The 17,147-nt window shown below is 35.8% G+C and overlaps 2 protein-coding genes across 11 annotated transcripts in view; both read right to left on the reverse strand.

The window, feature by feature from the left end:
- The window catches only part of WDPCP (WD repeat containing planar cell polarity effector), a 486,016-nt gene that overhangs the window by 192,610 nt on the left and 276,259 nt on the right, over positions 1–17,147 (reverse strand). For all 10 annotated transcript variants that reach the window (XR_013164298.1, XM_077134369.1, XM_077134366.1 and 7 more), the window contains one exon: positions 1,078–1,141. Coding sequence is in view for 9 of the 10 variants with exons in the window: in XM_077134369.1 (XP_076990484.1) it covers positions 1,078–1,141 (64 nt within the window). In the remaining variant the exon portion in view is untranslated. The remainder of the gene's footprint in view (positions 1–1,077; positions 1,142–17,147) is intronic.
- Positions 12,514–13,436, reverse strand: LOC143661562 (double homeobox protein A-like). Its single transcript, XM_077135093.1, has one exon. It carries the CDS (start codon positions 13,407–13,409, stop codon positions 12,876–12,878), a length of 534 nt encoding a protein of 177 aa, XP_076991208.1. The 5' UTR covers positions 13,410–13,436; the 3' UTR covers positions 12,514–12,875.

The following is a 17,147-nucleotide window of genomic DNA, read 5'->3' on the forward strand; positions in this document are numbered from 1 at the left end:
AAAGTCCTGACATTGTGATGTCTGCACATGTAGATTTTAGACATAAGAAAATCTAACGGCAATTAGATTAAATGTGGTCAATTAGATTAAATGTGGTCAATTAGATATAAGAAAATACAGATGACAAACAAATAATAGAAGGTTCAAACTTTTGAAAGTAACTAGAAAGATTTTTTTCATGATCAACGAAAGCACAATTTCATTCAATGATGTAAATCTAGAATTTAAATATCAAACTCAATTCAAGGGCAAGTAACCTAATGTAATGAATTTTGTTAAGATTTAAAATGTCAAAGATTAACTTAATCTACAAAACAATGTCTCAGCTGTGTAAAAGATTCAGGTAAAGGAGCCTTCCAGAAGTTTGTTTTGGTTTTAAAAAGCTTTTGCTCTACTGTTTCCTTGACAACTACAAAATCTACTGTGTAGCAGAAATGTGCTGGGAAACCAGGAAAGGAACCCTGCCTTTATTCATCTGACCCTGCTGTGACACTGTGTGTAAGATCTTATAAAATGAGAACCTGATATAGAGCACCAGGATCTGTAAGGAGCTGGTTAATTTTACTTCACAGGAGCTAATAAATGGGAGGACTACAGTATAAATGAAATTTACAACCTCTTGGATACACTTTGTACCATTGTAACTTTAAAAATATATGTGAGGACATTCATAATTTATTTCTCATTAAAGTCTACGGGGCAAACTACACATATTCCTGACCTATGGGATGTGTTTTGTCCTATGTCCTGACTTCTGCAGCTGTACTTCAGGAAATGGATTAGAAAGCTTATTAGATAGAAAGGTGTCATCCTCTCACATCACAGTGTAAGAGGAGAAAAGTTCAAGAATTACAAATTTTTAGAAAACATAAAAATCTTTCGGGTTCTGGCAAGGAAAATGTCAACAAGTCAAAAGCTACTAGATGGCTATTGGGTATAAGCCAAGATGGAATAATGCCTTTCCCACCATGTGTCTAAGGCTGCAAATGACACTAATCCTTTTTAATGGTCACAAAAGTTGACAACTTACTCAGCCTTAGAAAGTAAGGCACAAAATCATCTCAGGGAATGACTCACCATAAACAGGTCACGAGCACCAATGTCAACAGCCAGAAGAAAAGCCTTTTCAAATCTCTGATATCTATATGGAAAAAAAGAAATGTTATATGTAAGTTGTGAACAATACTATGTGAAAGGAGAGAGCCATCTGATTAATATATTCATATGTTATAGCTCTTGTTCTGCTGAGAAAAATATTTTCATAAAACAGCAGTTTAACCTGCTGCAATCTTCCATATGTGAAATTGTCATTACACTTAGGAAGAACTGAAGCACAAAACCTGTGAAGGCCTTAAGTGAAACCTTCAAGGATAAACATAATCCAGTGTAGAAGCTGCTGAAATGTAAGTAGATACCTTAGAAAATATGTTTCTCCTGTATTTTTTCACTTAATTGTGTTTTGTAAGAGAAAATAATGGGGAATATGGCAGGAAAAGAGCCACTAATTAAATCACATACTTATATTTTTATGTTGTTAGGTAAAAGTTGAGAAGTCAAATTTACATTACTACAAAAATCTCATTTGTGAGTTTTGAAAAAAATACATTCTAGGCTGTTATAACATGACAATCTAAATGGCTCCTAAATACACTTTTTCCCTAAGTACTTTTCTAGTATTTTTTCCAATCATACTGTCTTTTCCTGAAGTATAATTGTGAGAATTTTTCTTTGTGAAAGTTTAATTTTAGGCTAAGATACATGAGAAAAACAAGTACTTTAAATTTAGAATTCTTATAGAAAGTTTAGAGTCTTGAGGGAAAAGCATGTCCTGTACATATGCTTTGCACAGGTCTTTGGAGTGAAATATCTTTATTTTGTCTGAATGTGAGATTTACCTATATATATATAAAACTGTCAGTTTTTATGGCTCTAGAAACAAGCAGGTAAATAACTATGCTGTTTTTGTCCTCTAAATTGTACATAGTAGAATATGGTGGTAGAAAATATAACAGGTTTGAAACAAATAACAGAACTATGGGATATTAATTATTATTAACAGATTGTATAAATTTCATTAATGAAATAATTAAAATTCAAACAAACAAGGCTTGTTATTATTACATAGGATCTGTGAGATCTAGAACCTGAAGCACTTGCAAAATTTCCATTTGTTTTATGACTGCACCTCTGTCTCCTCTTGATCTTTCTATTAGTTTCTGCAGTATTTGCCCCAATCCCTCTCAACTATGGTAAACCAGAAGGCAATTGTGTTTCTTTTGTAGATGAAGAGTATCATGCTCCAGGAAGTTTACTGATTCATTACATATTCAGTGGAGCTAGGATACAATGAGGAAGATGTCAGAGAATTACCAAATTAAACTACTTTTCAATATATGTACTGTCAGTTTGCATTTGTTCACACTCCACTGGCAATGGTAATCATCCACCTTCTATCAAATCTAAAGATATTTTTCTTTCATTAGTTCTTATCTCCTGTGCTCTTTTGGCTACATTTGACCCGATAAACTAGTACTCTTTGAAATCCTTTTCTTCCTTGGTTTTAGAGACACCATTCTTTCAGTTTTCCATTTTTTTAGATCGTATCTTCTTAGATTCTTTGCTGATTCATTTTTCTCTGTCTATCCCTGAAAGTTAGTGTTCGCGGTCCTCTTCTATTTCCACTCACTCATTCCAATCTTGCCAACAACCTTTTACTAAATCCCATGACACTGATAATCACTTTTATCAGTGAACAAATCTACATTTCTGGAATCCATTTGTCTCTGGAGCTCCAAACTCTTATTTCCAGGCACCTCAAAATTTAACATGCCTAAATCAAATTAATTTGGCAAACCATATGATACATTGAAATTGAAAAAAGTTGAAGGAAGAGGAATAAGTAGGATGTGCTCTTCTTTCTAAGAGGTAATGATGGATATCACGGTGAAAGAAGTGATGTTATCATCTGGCAGCACTGATTCACATCTTTTATCAGCTCTGGAAATTCTCAGAAATTAATTTTTTGACTAAAAATTTTTAGAATTCTTCATGTTCTCTATATTGCTTACCTTGTTATATATATATATATATATATATATTTTAACTTGTGATATATCTTTATTTCTGTCTCTCTGTGCAACATTCTGTGTAATTCTTACTTATGCATCTCTAGTTTACTAATTCTCTCGTGAACTGTGCCAAGTTATTTAACTCCAATAATTAATTTTTAAATTTTTATTTCATTCTTCAAAAACTCTACCTGGTAATTTTTACCGTATCTTGTTGCATGCATAAGAGAAACAATATACATCAAGCAGGATAAATTAAAAGTAATTCATAGCTATGCCTATTTGCAATAAAACTACAGAACTCCAAAGACAGAGATCTTAAAAGCTATTGTGAGAAGACAGATAACCTACAAAGGAACTACAGTTAGTGTGCTGGTTTGAAAGGAAGTATGCCCCCTAAGAAAAGCCATGTTTTAATATAAATCCCATTTCATAAAGGTAGAATAATCTCTATTCAATACTGTATGTTTGAAACTGTAATGAGATCATCTCCCTGGATGATGTGATCTAGTCAAGAGTGGTTGTTAAACTGGATTAAGGGACGATATGTCTCCACCCATTTGGGTGGGTCTTGATTAGTTTCTGAAGTCCTATAAAAGAGGAAACATTTTGGAGAATGAGAGATTCAGAGAGAGCAGAGAATGTTGCAGCACCACGAAGCAGAGAGTCCACCAGCCAGCAACCCTTGGAGATGAAGAGGGAAAACGCCTCCCGGGGAGCTTCATGAAACAGGAAGCCAGGAGAGAAAGCTAGCAGATGACGCTGTATTCACCATGTGCCCTTCTAGCTGAGAGAAAAGCCCTGACTGTGTTCGCCATGTGCCTTCTCACTTGAGAGAGAAACCCTGAACTTCATCGGCTTTCTTGAACCAAGGTATCTTTCCCTGGATGCCTTTGATTGGACATTTCTATAGACTTGTAATTGGGACATTTTCTCGACCTTAGAACTGTAAATTAGCAACTTATTAAATTCCCCTTTTAAAAAGCCATTCCGTTTCCGGTATACTGCATTCCAGCAGCTAGCAGACTAGAACAGTTAGAATGAGAGCAAACTCTCAACAGCAACAACAGGAGATAGAAAACAGTGGGAAAATATCTTCAAATTATGGAGAGAAAAATAACCATCAGCACTCTATATATACAGTGGAACTCTCTTTCAAGAATGAGAGCAAAATAAACACACTTCCAGATACACAAAAACTGAGAACATTAAAAAAAATCATTAAAAGGACTTCTCTGGGACATATTTCAGGAAAAAGGAAACATATCAGATGAAAGATCTGAGAAGCTAGAAGGAATGGTTAAAAATTTAAAAGAACTTCATAAACCTATAGGTAGATAAATAAATTGTGTATATTCATATATATTCATAAATATGCATGTATTAAATAAAATGTTTAATATTTTTAAGATCAGAAAATAGTAATTAACAATATAAAATTTCAATGTTAACCACTAAAAGAGTAGAAATAGAGTGTATAATGCTAAAATAGTAATAGAAATGCAGAGAGGATGGGGGGCAAATTTAACAAGAAAAATTTAGGGGCTATTTTAAAGTCAAGAAAAGACACACTGAAGCACATGAACAATAGGACAAATGGAAAATACAATGGAAGATAGTAGAAACAGTTCAAAATAAAAAAAAACTTAAATGGGCTAAACTCACCAGTTAAAAGATTATCATACTGGAAAAGTAAAATCAAGTTATACAGTATTATAAAAGTATTATAACATAAAAGATAAAATGGTTGAAAGCAAAACGATGGAAAAAATGTGAAATAAATAATAAACAAAATAATCTGAGGATTTGCTGATGAGAATATAAAATGGTGCAGCCACTTTGGAAAACTTCTTAAAAGTATAAACTCCAATATGGTATCTATGAGAATGCACTTCTCAGATCTCCTGCTGTAAGGTGTGTAACTGACTAACAACCCCAGCTGCTGCACTCTGAAATTCATCACTCTGTTTGCACGTTGAGTCTATACTTTCCGTAGGCAGTAACTGATGGCAGCCTGGACACTAAGGTAGCTCTGTTCCTGGGTGGACACGAGATTGATCTGATGGGGAATTTTGGATTAAAGTTTGGTAATGGCCTTAACAAACTTTCCTTAGTACTGCATTGTGGAAGGAGGAGGTAGTGCTTATAAAGACAGTAGAATAATTACTAAGTTGTAATAATGTCCAGAAAGAAAATGAGAGACTGAGGGCTATTAGCAAGCAGTTAATGGTTAAGTATGACAGTTGGAGAGTCTCTTTGGTAGCTTACAGGGGACCTTTTCTTCTGTGTTTCGAAGGCACAGGCAAGGCTGACTTGCAGTAAATCTACCTGTTAGAGTTACAGAACTCTAGAGGCATTTATATGCAGAAAAATGCTAGAACACGGCTTAAAAACACAGAGGATCCTGCAATATGGTTTGGTGATATCTGGTTGTATTACCTCTACACCCACCAAGCATGCAGAAGTATCCTGTCCTTTCCCTAGTATGAGCTAAAACTTCCATTGTGTTAGAAAAAGCTGCAGAGACCCTTCCCCACAACTCAACAGGTTTCCCCTCAGGAGATGCCCCCACCTCTCTCCTGGTTGCCAGGCTGAGAACCAAGGTTAAATTCCAGCTGGGGAATCCAGCTGGGGGAATTGCTAGGCTTGAGAAAGTAGAAGACAGTATGTCTAAAGAGAGCAAGAATTAGCTAGCATATACCAGCAGGAATAAGGGTGTATTTCTAAGATTGGATATAGAAGGTGCTTCATCAGTGGAGTTGGAATGGAAGACTAGATAAGTAAGAATTCACTGATGTGGGGACACTTTCTCAGGACACAGAATTTAACACTTTAGGAAGGACCCCAAGGGATGAGGCAAATCACTGATGGGATGGCTTAAATTTAAGATCTTAGATCTTAGCTTAAATTTACATAGCTGCAGTTTTATTTCTTCTAAGTGATAAGGTACAAAACATTTATTTTCCTATAATTATATTATTTTAGTTAATTTGAAAACTGGCTAAAATTTCCTTCTGTCCTGTATCATATCAAATTAACTACTGTAGACAACTATTTGCTACCTCTAGACTATGTATGAAATTATTTTCAAAGATAAATGTTTTGTTACAGAGCATAGTAAGGTATCAGGCAAAAATGAAAGTTGCATTTGCATTTTTTCATTAGTCAATAAACAATGAATGATAGTTATATGCCTCTGAAAAGAAAAACACTAAATTGGAGTCTTTCCTTTTTGTCCCGTGTATAAAAGAAATATAAATTGAAATTAAAATGACACATTTGAAGTTTGAAGTTATTTTGGCTTAGGAATAAACAGTCTTATTTTCATCCTTTGAAGGAGAAAAGTACAGTTGGGAAGAGGGAGGCTTATAAAAACCATGACTGACTAGTCCACTTTTGGTCCCTGTGGTTCTCACTTATAGGGATACTCACCTTTACTTAACAAGAAAACAGCAGGATCTTTCCATATTAGCTACAGACTCTCCCAGACCACAATTAAGGAATAGGCTAGACCCTAGCCTTTTTCCAAAAGATTTAGGTGGAGGAATTTATAGAGTAAAGGATTTCTTCCTCTTAAGACTCCCAGTCAGTCCCTGGTAGGTCTGGCTTTCAGGCTTACTCTGGAAGTAACTGCCCATTTGCTCTGAGATCAAAGCCGCTTTCTGCAGTACAGGTTATGTTGAAGAGAAGGGATTATGATAGAATGGGGGTAGGTAGGCTCTGTCTATTCCATTTTGGGCTGGAATTGGACTCTTGCTTTCTGCAGGGATTTATGTAAGGCTTTGGGAGTCTCCTGGAAGTTTATAGGCATTTTTGAGACAGAACAAAGTAAGTTATGAGCACCTCTGAGGCTTTGTTTTCCCACACAAATGCAAATAGCCAATTTATATGCCTTTTGTAGGCCTTCCCTCACTACCTTGCTGTTTAGCCCGATGTTTGCTTAAATAATAAAATATTGTTTTGAACCTAAATAATCTGTTCCTACTTAAAAAAAGTTAGTGCAGTATAAATATTATAACATTTTCCTGTGCTTTCTATTTTTTATCTAGAAAATAAGAACATAATCTCTTTCCCAACCAACTTTATGGGATTATAGTAATAACTTAATATATGGATAAAATATACTTTATAAATCAATGTGAAATCATTTTCTATGTGCCTTGGAAGATGGTGTTTACACCTCACAACTAACATGAGTTACTGACTCTTAGTACATTCTAGTTGGTGTCTAATGATGGTTACATTAATGAAAAACTAGTAACATACTACACCTCTTTTTAATGCAAACTTAGTACTTTAAAAAAAAATTATGGTTGTATTTGCATTCATGCACTATTTCAGTTCCTGTTCCTATTTTCCGTGATGAATTTTTTAAAATTACATTTTACAGAATAACATTTCTTGGGAGACTCGGACAGGCAGCTTTACAGATAAAAGTAATATTACACCATTTCTAACATCTTCTTTTTTCAAACAATGCAACACAAAACCAAATCTTAACTGTGCACAGAACTAGAGGTCAGTAATGCAAGTCTGTCTGGGCTTAACTTTAGAATTACATACTGGTTATTTAGACAGATTGAAGCTTCCTATATATTATTAAATCTCAACCATTGGGTGACCTTAGTGAAAGTTTTTCTAGCAAACAAAAATTAGTCAAGAAAACTACTTTTATTCTCCGGCCCAAATGCTTACTGACCTCCCTTTTTATTTTCTAAATTCTTACAGTTTTCTCCAACATGAAAAAGTCATAAATTGCCAAACATAGTTTACCAGTGGTTTCCCCTAGATGCCTATACCCAATGAGTAACCTCCATTGTTTTTTTCTCCCATAGAAAACCTTTATGTTTACTAACCTCTTACTATGCTGCTTCTCAATAGTCTGCTTTTATCTCTGAATCCAGGCACATAGCACCATTCTCAGCAAAGTGCTTTGAGCCCAAAGCAAATGATAATTAAAAATGCTAATAACAGCTCACAACACCTATTGTTTTACACTTCTTTTGGCCTCAGTCTGCCAAATCACTTCCTTTACTTCAGTAATTCTCTATAGCTTTTCTTCCACTACTGCTGTAGGACTTTCACTCTGGTGATCACTTAAACTTAACAGGAAAGCCATGTTTTATTGAGCAAACCTATCAGGATGACTATATACATAGCTCAGGGAATCCTAAATGTTAGTGCCCTGATTAAGGTGAACTACCTTCTAATAATAAATTCCAATTGACTGGATGAGTTATCACAACAATTTTAACCATGGGAGCAGGAACTTAATAAATCAGTGAAATGCATTCTCTCCTTCAATTCCCTTGCACATCTTAGTAGACTTTTTGTTTTTATTTTTTAATGACAGAACAAGTTGGAGCAAAGGAAAAGAATATATCCAGCACTGAGAAAGACCAGCTCAGAATTCCAAATGAGCATAATTCATGAAGAATAACTACAGATGAGTCTCTGAAAAAAAAATAAATGGCATAAAATGGATAAGATGGAAAAGAATTCCATGAGAATGTCTGAAAGATTTACATAGTAGATCATATAACATAATCAAGACTAAGCAGTATCATATCATGAAAATAGCTAGTGAGATATCACATACATAATTTGGAATATCCTGATCCAGACTACTTTTTATGCTAAGCCTTGGGTTTCAGGGTTACAATCTCAGTAGAATACAACAGTGTAGAGCTTTTGTAGTGGACCCTAGTCCCTCTTCTCATTCCCCCACCTCCCCTGCTGATCCCTAGGTTGCAAAAGTTTCTATTTCTTTTTTCTCTGATCTCTGAAATCCCCATCTACACACCTCATAGATAAGTTCTTGTTTTTATCAGCTGTAGCTAGAATAACCTTAACTGGCTTTAACTGCCAAGATATGAGTAATCAGAAAGAAGGTTAACCTGGGAGAAAACTTTGCCTAATTATAATAATTTTTTAACTTATTTTATTGTATAATATAACATACATACAAAATAAAGAAATAAAAAAGCAATAGTTTTCAAAGAACTCTTCAACAAGTAGTTACAGGACAGATCCCAGAGTTTGTCATGGACTCTCATATTTTTCCTTCTAGCTGCTCCAAAATATAGGAGGCTAGAGGGCTTAAATATTTTATCATCATCACAGTCGACTTTTTGCCTTCTCTCTTTTTGTGAAAAATAACATATATACAAAAAAGCTATAAATTTCAAAGCACAGCACCACAATTAGTTGCAGAACATATTTCAGAATTTGACATGAATTTTCATGTCACAATTTTACGTTTTTACTTCTAGCTGCTCTAAAATGCTGGCGACCAAAAGAGATATCGATTGAATGATTCATATTCATTTGTTAAATCCTATCCTCTCTGTATAACTCCACCATCACCTTTGATCTTTCCATCCCTCTCTTTAGCGGTGTTTGGGCTATGGGCATTCTAAATTTTTCAAATATTTAAAAAAATCACACTCACTGAACTTTTATCCAGATGTCTTGTTTTGATGATGCTATGTTTTGAAACTGCACCCTGTAACTGGACAGAAATAAAACAACCATTGACTGCTGTTTTGTATCCCCTTATCTTGTTCTGCAACGCTAAAATCAAGTGCCCTTGCACATAGTCCCCTGAAGTTGGGTGCCTTTGCACATAGCACTTTATTAATTAATGAGTCAGTCCAGAACTAAACACCCTAAATTCCCAAACTATCTTGCTGAACCAAGTCAGTTCCAATCAAGGTTAGCGCACCTGACCTGCACAGTAACTTAAGTACGTAATCACTCTATGCATACTCAGTAATTAGACTGTCTCTGATCTCAAACCACCTTGCTTATTATCCTAAGCCTACCTGCCTTTGTTTGAATGCTCTAAAACACTGAAACTTTCTCCAGTTCAGAGAGACAGATTTGAGGACTGCCCTCTTGTCTTTGCAAAGCTAGCCTTTGCTAAATAAACTTTTCCTCTTCTCAAAATCCCAGTGTCTACTGATTGACATGTGTGCACAGAGCAAGGATTCACTTTTAAGCTACAACAATTTGATACCCATGTGGGTCCAGGTCTCTGAGTCCCCCACGAAAGGACTCCGCAACCCTGTGAGATGGTGAGTATCAGTTGCTGACCCAGAGTGGCACCTAGACTCCTTTGTCTAGAGACTTGGTTGACCAAGCTCATCTCCTTCCTCATTGGTACTGCTGATCCCAATGGTGCTTCATTTTGGGAGAGAAACAGTTCTAGGAACAGACATCTCTTGGGTGTAGGACTGTATAAGTGCCTATTCTTTTTCCAAAGTCTTTTTTAAGTTTCCTCTTGGTTGTGGGTTAATGTCCCACTTTAGTTACAGGCTATTGGATAAGACTGTGTATTAGAGTCCCATCGTATTCAGGCTATTTGGTCACTAGATACAGATCCTGAGGTTCAAGAGCGTTAACCACTGCAGTATTCACATTGTTCTTGGACGTGGTATGTGGTATTCTTGTACTTGTTATCTCTGAACTTAATTTTTTAATTCCACCTAGGTGATTTGAGTAATAATTGTAGTACTCCTAAAAAGAGTTACAACCCTCCTAAATGTATTTTAGACAACTGAAGAGAATGGTTCTTTAGAGAAAAATACTACACTGCAATTAGACTTACATTACAGAAGAAAAGAAAAATGGGGATGCAATCCCATATGGGCAATCTTTCATGTCTTTGTACCAAAATATGAATTTGTAGAAAAAAGGGGCAAAATCATGGTTCAAACTAGTGAGGTCTATATTTCAGTGCTTCTGTGTTTTGTACCTGACTTTCTACTTTGTCTATCTGTTTGTTTAAGGTATATTTTCCTACCTCTGGATGGTAATATCAAATTAACAAGTAAAAATTCTTAAAAAGCTCTATTTAAATTTCTTAAAGATAAAGAAGCGCTTGTATGTGTGTGTAAATTAGTATTCCCAAAGTCCCAGAAATTAAGGAAGCTAAGCTTCTGGTGCTCTTTAAAATCCTCCTGTCTTCTCCCTCTTTGTCCTGGCTTAGCCTACCTCTTCTTTTATAATGATAAGATTTCCCAAATTCTACTGAAGAGTCAGTGAGTCTTGCAAACAATTCAATCTTTTTTTTTTTTTTTTTTTTTTGACTGTATGATCTCATTTATATGAAATGCACATAAGCAAACTTCATAGACAGATTACAGGTTACCAGGAGCCACGGTGGTGGGGAGAGGGTAGTAGGTGTGGCAAAAGGGGAGTTATTGCTTAATAGAGTTTCTGCTTGAGGTGAAAAAGTTGAGGTATGGATGCTTGTGATGATAGCACAATACTGTGAATAGAATTAATGCTACTGAATTGTGCACTTGAAAGTGGAAAAAATGAGAAATTGAGTTGTACATTTGGTACTACAAAAGTATAAGAAAAGAAAAAAGATTAATGTGGAAAAACAGTTCTATCTTCAACTTTCCACCTCTCTTCCCAGGAGGTAACTCATGTGAGATGGAGGTGTAACTGAGAAATTAGGATTTAACAAATGACTGTGACTATTGCCTCATTATATAGATATTTCTTTCTAGTGTCGAGTATTTTAGAATAACCAAAAGGAAATACTTGAAGCTGTTGAACTGTAACCCAGTATCCCTGATCTTTAATAATGGTTGTATAACTATATTGAGGAAAAGATTTCAATTGCCCATGTGGCTACGGAACTACTTCTGGATATTTTGTTCTGTTAATCAACACTGTCTTAGTTAACTCTATTGTAGTAGTGGTGGTCAATAAGAGGGAGGGGTAAGGGGCATGGGATGTTTGGGGTTTCTTTTTTATTTTTATTTCTTTTTCTGGAGTAATGCTAATGTTCCAAAAATGATCAGGTGATGAATGCACAACTATGTGAACCAATGGCTGTATACTTTGGATGGATTGTATAGCATATGAATATATCTCAATAAAATCACATTTATAAAAAAAAAAAGAGGGAGATAATCAATGTTACCAGTTTCTTGAACATCTTTGGAGAGAAATTGTAAGCATAACAAGGTCTCTGAATATGCGTCCATTCCCCACATAAATGGCAGCACATTCTACCTATAGAAGTTAGCTCTTCAGGAGGCTTCCTGAGTTGGCATACTATCTCTCCATCTTTATTGCAATTATTCAATCCATTGTCGAAAAGTACAGGTCTATTACTGTGTAGGATGTCACTTAGTTTTGCTTGTCTGGTGTTTCCTCATGATTAAATTAAGCATGTGCACTTTTGGCAGTAATACCACAGAAAGGATGTTTTGTCTTTCTTAGATGCTTCATATCAGGAGGCACCTCACCTCAGTCCGTGTTATTGCTGATAAAGCAAATTTCAAGCACTTGGTTAAGGTAGAGTCTGTCAGTTTTCTCCGATACTAATTTCCTTTTGTAATTAATAAGGAATCCATGGGTAAGATTCTCTGAGACAATGCATATCTCGTTTTTCAAAAAACATTCATTTCAAGAGTTTTGCATCCACTGATGATTTTTGTCTGAACCAATTCTTACTGTGATGATTAAAAATGTGCTAGTTTTATTTTCACTGTCCTCAAACTCTGCTGAACTCCAGATCCAAGCTGGGTGAGGAGTGCTGTGACATGCCTCTTGGACTTGTTTCTGCCTTCTGAAGTCTTGCTTACCATTTCCAGAATGCTCAACTTGCAATTTCAGAGGAAGAGTGCATTTTCAGGAAGAGTGAGATAGATTTGGGTCTCAGGATGATGACATCTGATACACTGAACTTGTTTCTATGACCCTTCATTCTGGCTCCAGAGAAATAAAACAGTTGTTAGCGAGGTTGGTGACATTTTGTGTAGCTTCTGTGGCTTGAACTCTCTCTTCTCAGAGACCTTGTGCCTTGTCTCTTATTTTTCCTCGGATCTCAGCAGGTTCTCTTTTTCTTTGGTCATAGAATCGAGATCTTCGGTTTTGAAACCAAATTTGGACTCTGGCCTCTGAAACCCCAATTTCTTTAGCGAGTCTTTCTCTGGAATCAATCCCAGGGTAAGGGTTTTTCTTGAAAGCCTTGATGAGAGCGCATAATTGGGAAGATGTATAGGTGGTCCGGCACCGCCTGGCTTCTCTAACTTGAGTCACTGCAGGGGCATCTGGTCTGTGGGTTTGGCTTGATTCCAAGGCCTGCTCAGGTTCTGTCCTCTGGAAGGAGTGTCTAGCTCTTCGATTCTGAAACCAAATCTGGATTCTAGACTCTTCAGTGTTAATTTCTAAAGCAAGTTTTTGTTTGGTAGCATAACCTGGGTAAGGTTTTTGGTTGAAAGTGTCTATGAGGATTTTCAGCTGATCTGGTGTGAATTTGGTGCGACTGCGCCTTTGACATGTAGAGATGGTCTCGTTTGCAGAGTCTTTCTGGGCCATGTTGAAAGAGATCCTTGGTGTCTCAAACATCTGAGTAGGAGTTAACAATTCAATCTTATCATTCAGACTGTTGGGCCTGGATACTCAGACCTTTGCCAATTAATTTACAAGACTGCTGGCAAAGGCTGTGCAAAAATCTGAGTAAACAAAACTGTTTTTGAAAGAAAAAGAACAGAAAAAAAGGGACCCTCTAGAGCTAAAACTACAGCTAAACAGACCCCAATAAACCCTCCACCAAGGCTCAGGGTACTAGTACTTGTGATTATTACAACCTACTCATTGAAAAAGAAAGTCCTCAAACTTTCTCGAAAAATAGCAGCCCGCCCAATGCTCTTCACCCTCTAATTGGACCTACAATAATAGAACTGTTGCTATTAAAGTTTCATAACTTTAAAGCCATACAACTCCATTAAAAAGAAAAAAGTAACAGAAAAATGCTGTAAGAATAACAGTCCATTCTATAAGGATGACCAAAGAAAATGGAGACTCTTTTTACTTCTATTTTACAACTCATAACTCAAACTGGGAAGATATTCCAGTTCTTCTAAATACCTTTCAAATACCTTCCAAATTCTGAGGAATGCCAAATAAACCTAGAAAAGGCAAGGCAAGAAGCTGACAGTTGCATGAAATACAACCAAACAGCGTAGTCCATATTCCAGAACACCAGCCATTCCTTTGACTGAACCTCACTGGAATCTAAATGAACAGGAGGACCAGGCAAGACTTGACTATTACAAGTGTTGCATAATAATTAGCATGCAAAAAGGGATACCAAAGCCTAAAAGTCTCAAAATAAAATAAAAAATTTAACAGTTATCTAATGAGAATCCATCTGTGTTCCTCAAAAGAATTTCTGAGGCATACAGACAATATACAGACCTAAATCTGGAACACTCAGACAACGTGAAGCTTAATAACATAAGCCAAATTGCCTCAGACATAAGAAAAAAAACCCTACAAAAACTAAAAGGGGGATTAGGGAAGTCTATGTCTAAACTTGTGGAAACTGCTTTCAAAGTCTTTAACAACTGGGACCAAGCCCAGGAAAAGCAGATGAAACATCAAACCTCTTTGATCAGTGTCCATCAGTCAAGGAATAACCAGACCTGGAGAATCACAAAAGAAGATCAATGAAGGGTAAGACCTCGAAAGCCCCAAACCACAAAACCAAGACCCGTTCATCCCCTAAGGCCACAACAGGGTGCCTAATGCAAGGAAGTGGAACATTAGAAGTGGACAATGTCTAAGTCTCTTTAAGAAAAAGGGACTCAGGCCTCTCCAACACCCAAGTTTCAACTTCTGCAATCTATAAAGGACAACGGTGAACAAGAATGATGGGACCGGGATTACCTTCCAAGATTAATAAATCTAGTACTATCACCCACCAGGAGCCCAGGGTATCTCTAAAAGCAGAAAAAATAAATAAATAAACTGTTTAATAGACTACAAGAGCAACCTATTCCATCTTAAATCATAAATAAGGGAGCAAATTGTTAAAGTCAATTCTGGTCATCAGAGCCTCTGGGGCTCAAAAAGATAAATAAACCCTTCTACAGCTGCTTGATTGCCAATTAAGAAACAACTATCTGCAGCACAGTTTTTATCTTTTCTTTTGTATTTGCCAGAATGTCCCATCCCTCTGCTAGGCCTATACTTGCTAACTAAACTAAAGGCTCAGTTTTCTCATCTGAAAAAACAGATGTTAAAGTGCCTCTGGACCAGGCCTATGCCTTCCAAGCAGCCTTACTACATCCAGAAGAAGACCTGTCTTCTCCAGGGCCAGAAGAAATGCTAAGCAAGGTACCATCTAGAGTATAAGCTGAAGGAACACTGGGGAGAAAAAAAGCCTTCTAAGTCTAGGTCACACTAAACCATGCACATGTTTCACCATTTAGGGTAGAAACTTCCTGCTCAGTTTATGTTGGTAGCACATGGTCTTCCCGAGTTTCAGTATAATTCTCTCATTATTTTTCAGACAGTGTAAGTAAAGTGAAGGGAGTGAAAAGAGAGAGGAGCAGGGAGGATGAGACTGACAAAGGTTAAAGCTATCTTTTTCAAAGGGAGAGGCAATGAAGCAGTAAAGTTCTAAGATTCACAGCATCTCAGGAGATAGCAATATCATTTGAAGGTTTGGGGTGAGGGAGGATGGTTTTAATTTTTCTACTTGAGGTATTCTCACTGTCTATCATGGTAAATCAGTAGAATACCATTTTTTGTCAGCCAGTCTTTGTGTATGTTTTTGTGTGTAAGAGAGACAGATAATGAAAGAGAAAATACCCCAAAAGTAAAACAATATTCTACTCAGTGAGTGACCAAAAAATTTGTTTTTCTTATCTTATATGGGCTACCAAGTATTGGTTATGAACATTACAGTTTCAAGATTATGAACACGGCTCAGTACTGCTAAGATAACAAATCATACTAATGACTGTAGCCTATTTAGCTGCAGTAGGTTTGAAAACATTGAGAAACTAGTGTTTTTATTTAATTTACATGAATGCAAATATTCTGTTTCCACAAATCAAATTAATTATCCTAACACTTGCCTTTGACTAAATATTTACATAGAAAATAGGTTATACTCTTTGGTATAATTTCTGTGTGTTTCCCTGTAACATAAAAGCCTATAAAATTATGTCTTAGGGTACAATTTTAGTGTTGTTTTTCATTTATAACTAAAAGTTTTAAAAATTGGAAATTTAAGGAAATAAAGAAAAGTACAAAGAAGAAAATAATTACCACTGTTAATATCTGGATATATGTAATTATGCTTATTTGGTTAAATGTTTTTTTTCTCATTAATAAATTTTATTTTGATTCCATGTTGGCACTATTTTGGATAAACTGGGTGAAATAAAATATATCATTAACACCCGTTTCTTTTCACCTTTTGATTTTTTTTTTTATTGTGAAGCACTATGGGTGGTATGTTTTGCCACATACTTTTATTTTATTAATTAAAGAAAAAATAAAGTAATTAACCCAACGTTTAGAAATCATTCCATTCTACATATGCAATCAGTAATTCTTAACATCATCACATAGATGCATCATCATCATTTCTTAGTACATTTGCATCGATTTAGGAAAAGAACTAGCAAAACAACAGAAAAAGATATAGAATGTTAATATAGAGGAAAAAAAAAATAAAAATAATAGTAAAAAAAAAGAAAAGGAAAAAGAAAAAAAAAAGACAGACAGACAGAAAAAAAACCTATAGCTCAGATGCAGCTTCATTCAGTGTTTTAACATGATTACTTTACCATTAGGTATTATTGTGCTGTTCATTTTTGAGTTTTTATATCTAGTCCTGTTGCACAGTCTGTATCCCTTCAGCTCCAATTACCCATTATCTTACCCTGTTTCTAACTCCTGCTGGACTCTGTTACCAATGACATATTCCAAGTTTATTCTCGAATGTCGGTTCACATCAGTGGGACCATACAGTATTTGTCCTTTAGTTTTTGGCTAGACTCACTCAGCATAATGTTCTCTAGGTCCATCCATGTTATTACATGCTTCATAAGTTTATTCTGTCTTAAAGCTGCATAATATTCCATCGTATGTATATACCACAGTTTGTTTAGCCACTCGTCCGTTGATGGACATTTTGGCTGTTTCCATCTCTTTGCAATTGTCAATAACGCTGCTATAAACATTGGTGTGCAAATGTCTGTTTGTGTCTTTGCCCTTAAGTCCCTTGAGTAGATACCTGGCAATGGTATTGCTGGGTCG

The sequence above is a fragment of the Tamandua tetradactyla genome, chromosome 17 (assembly GCF_023851605.1).
Source record: "Tamandua tetradactyla isolate mTamTet1 chromosome 17, mTamTet1.pri, whole genome shotgun sequence".
Lineage (NCBI taxonomy): Eukaryota > Metazoa > Chordata > Mammalia > Pilosa > Myrmecophagidae > Tamandua > Tamandua tetradactyla.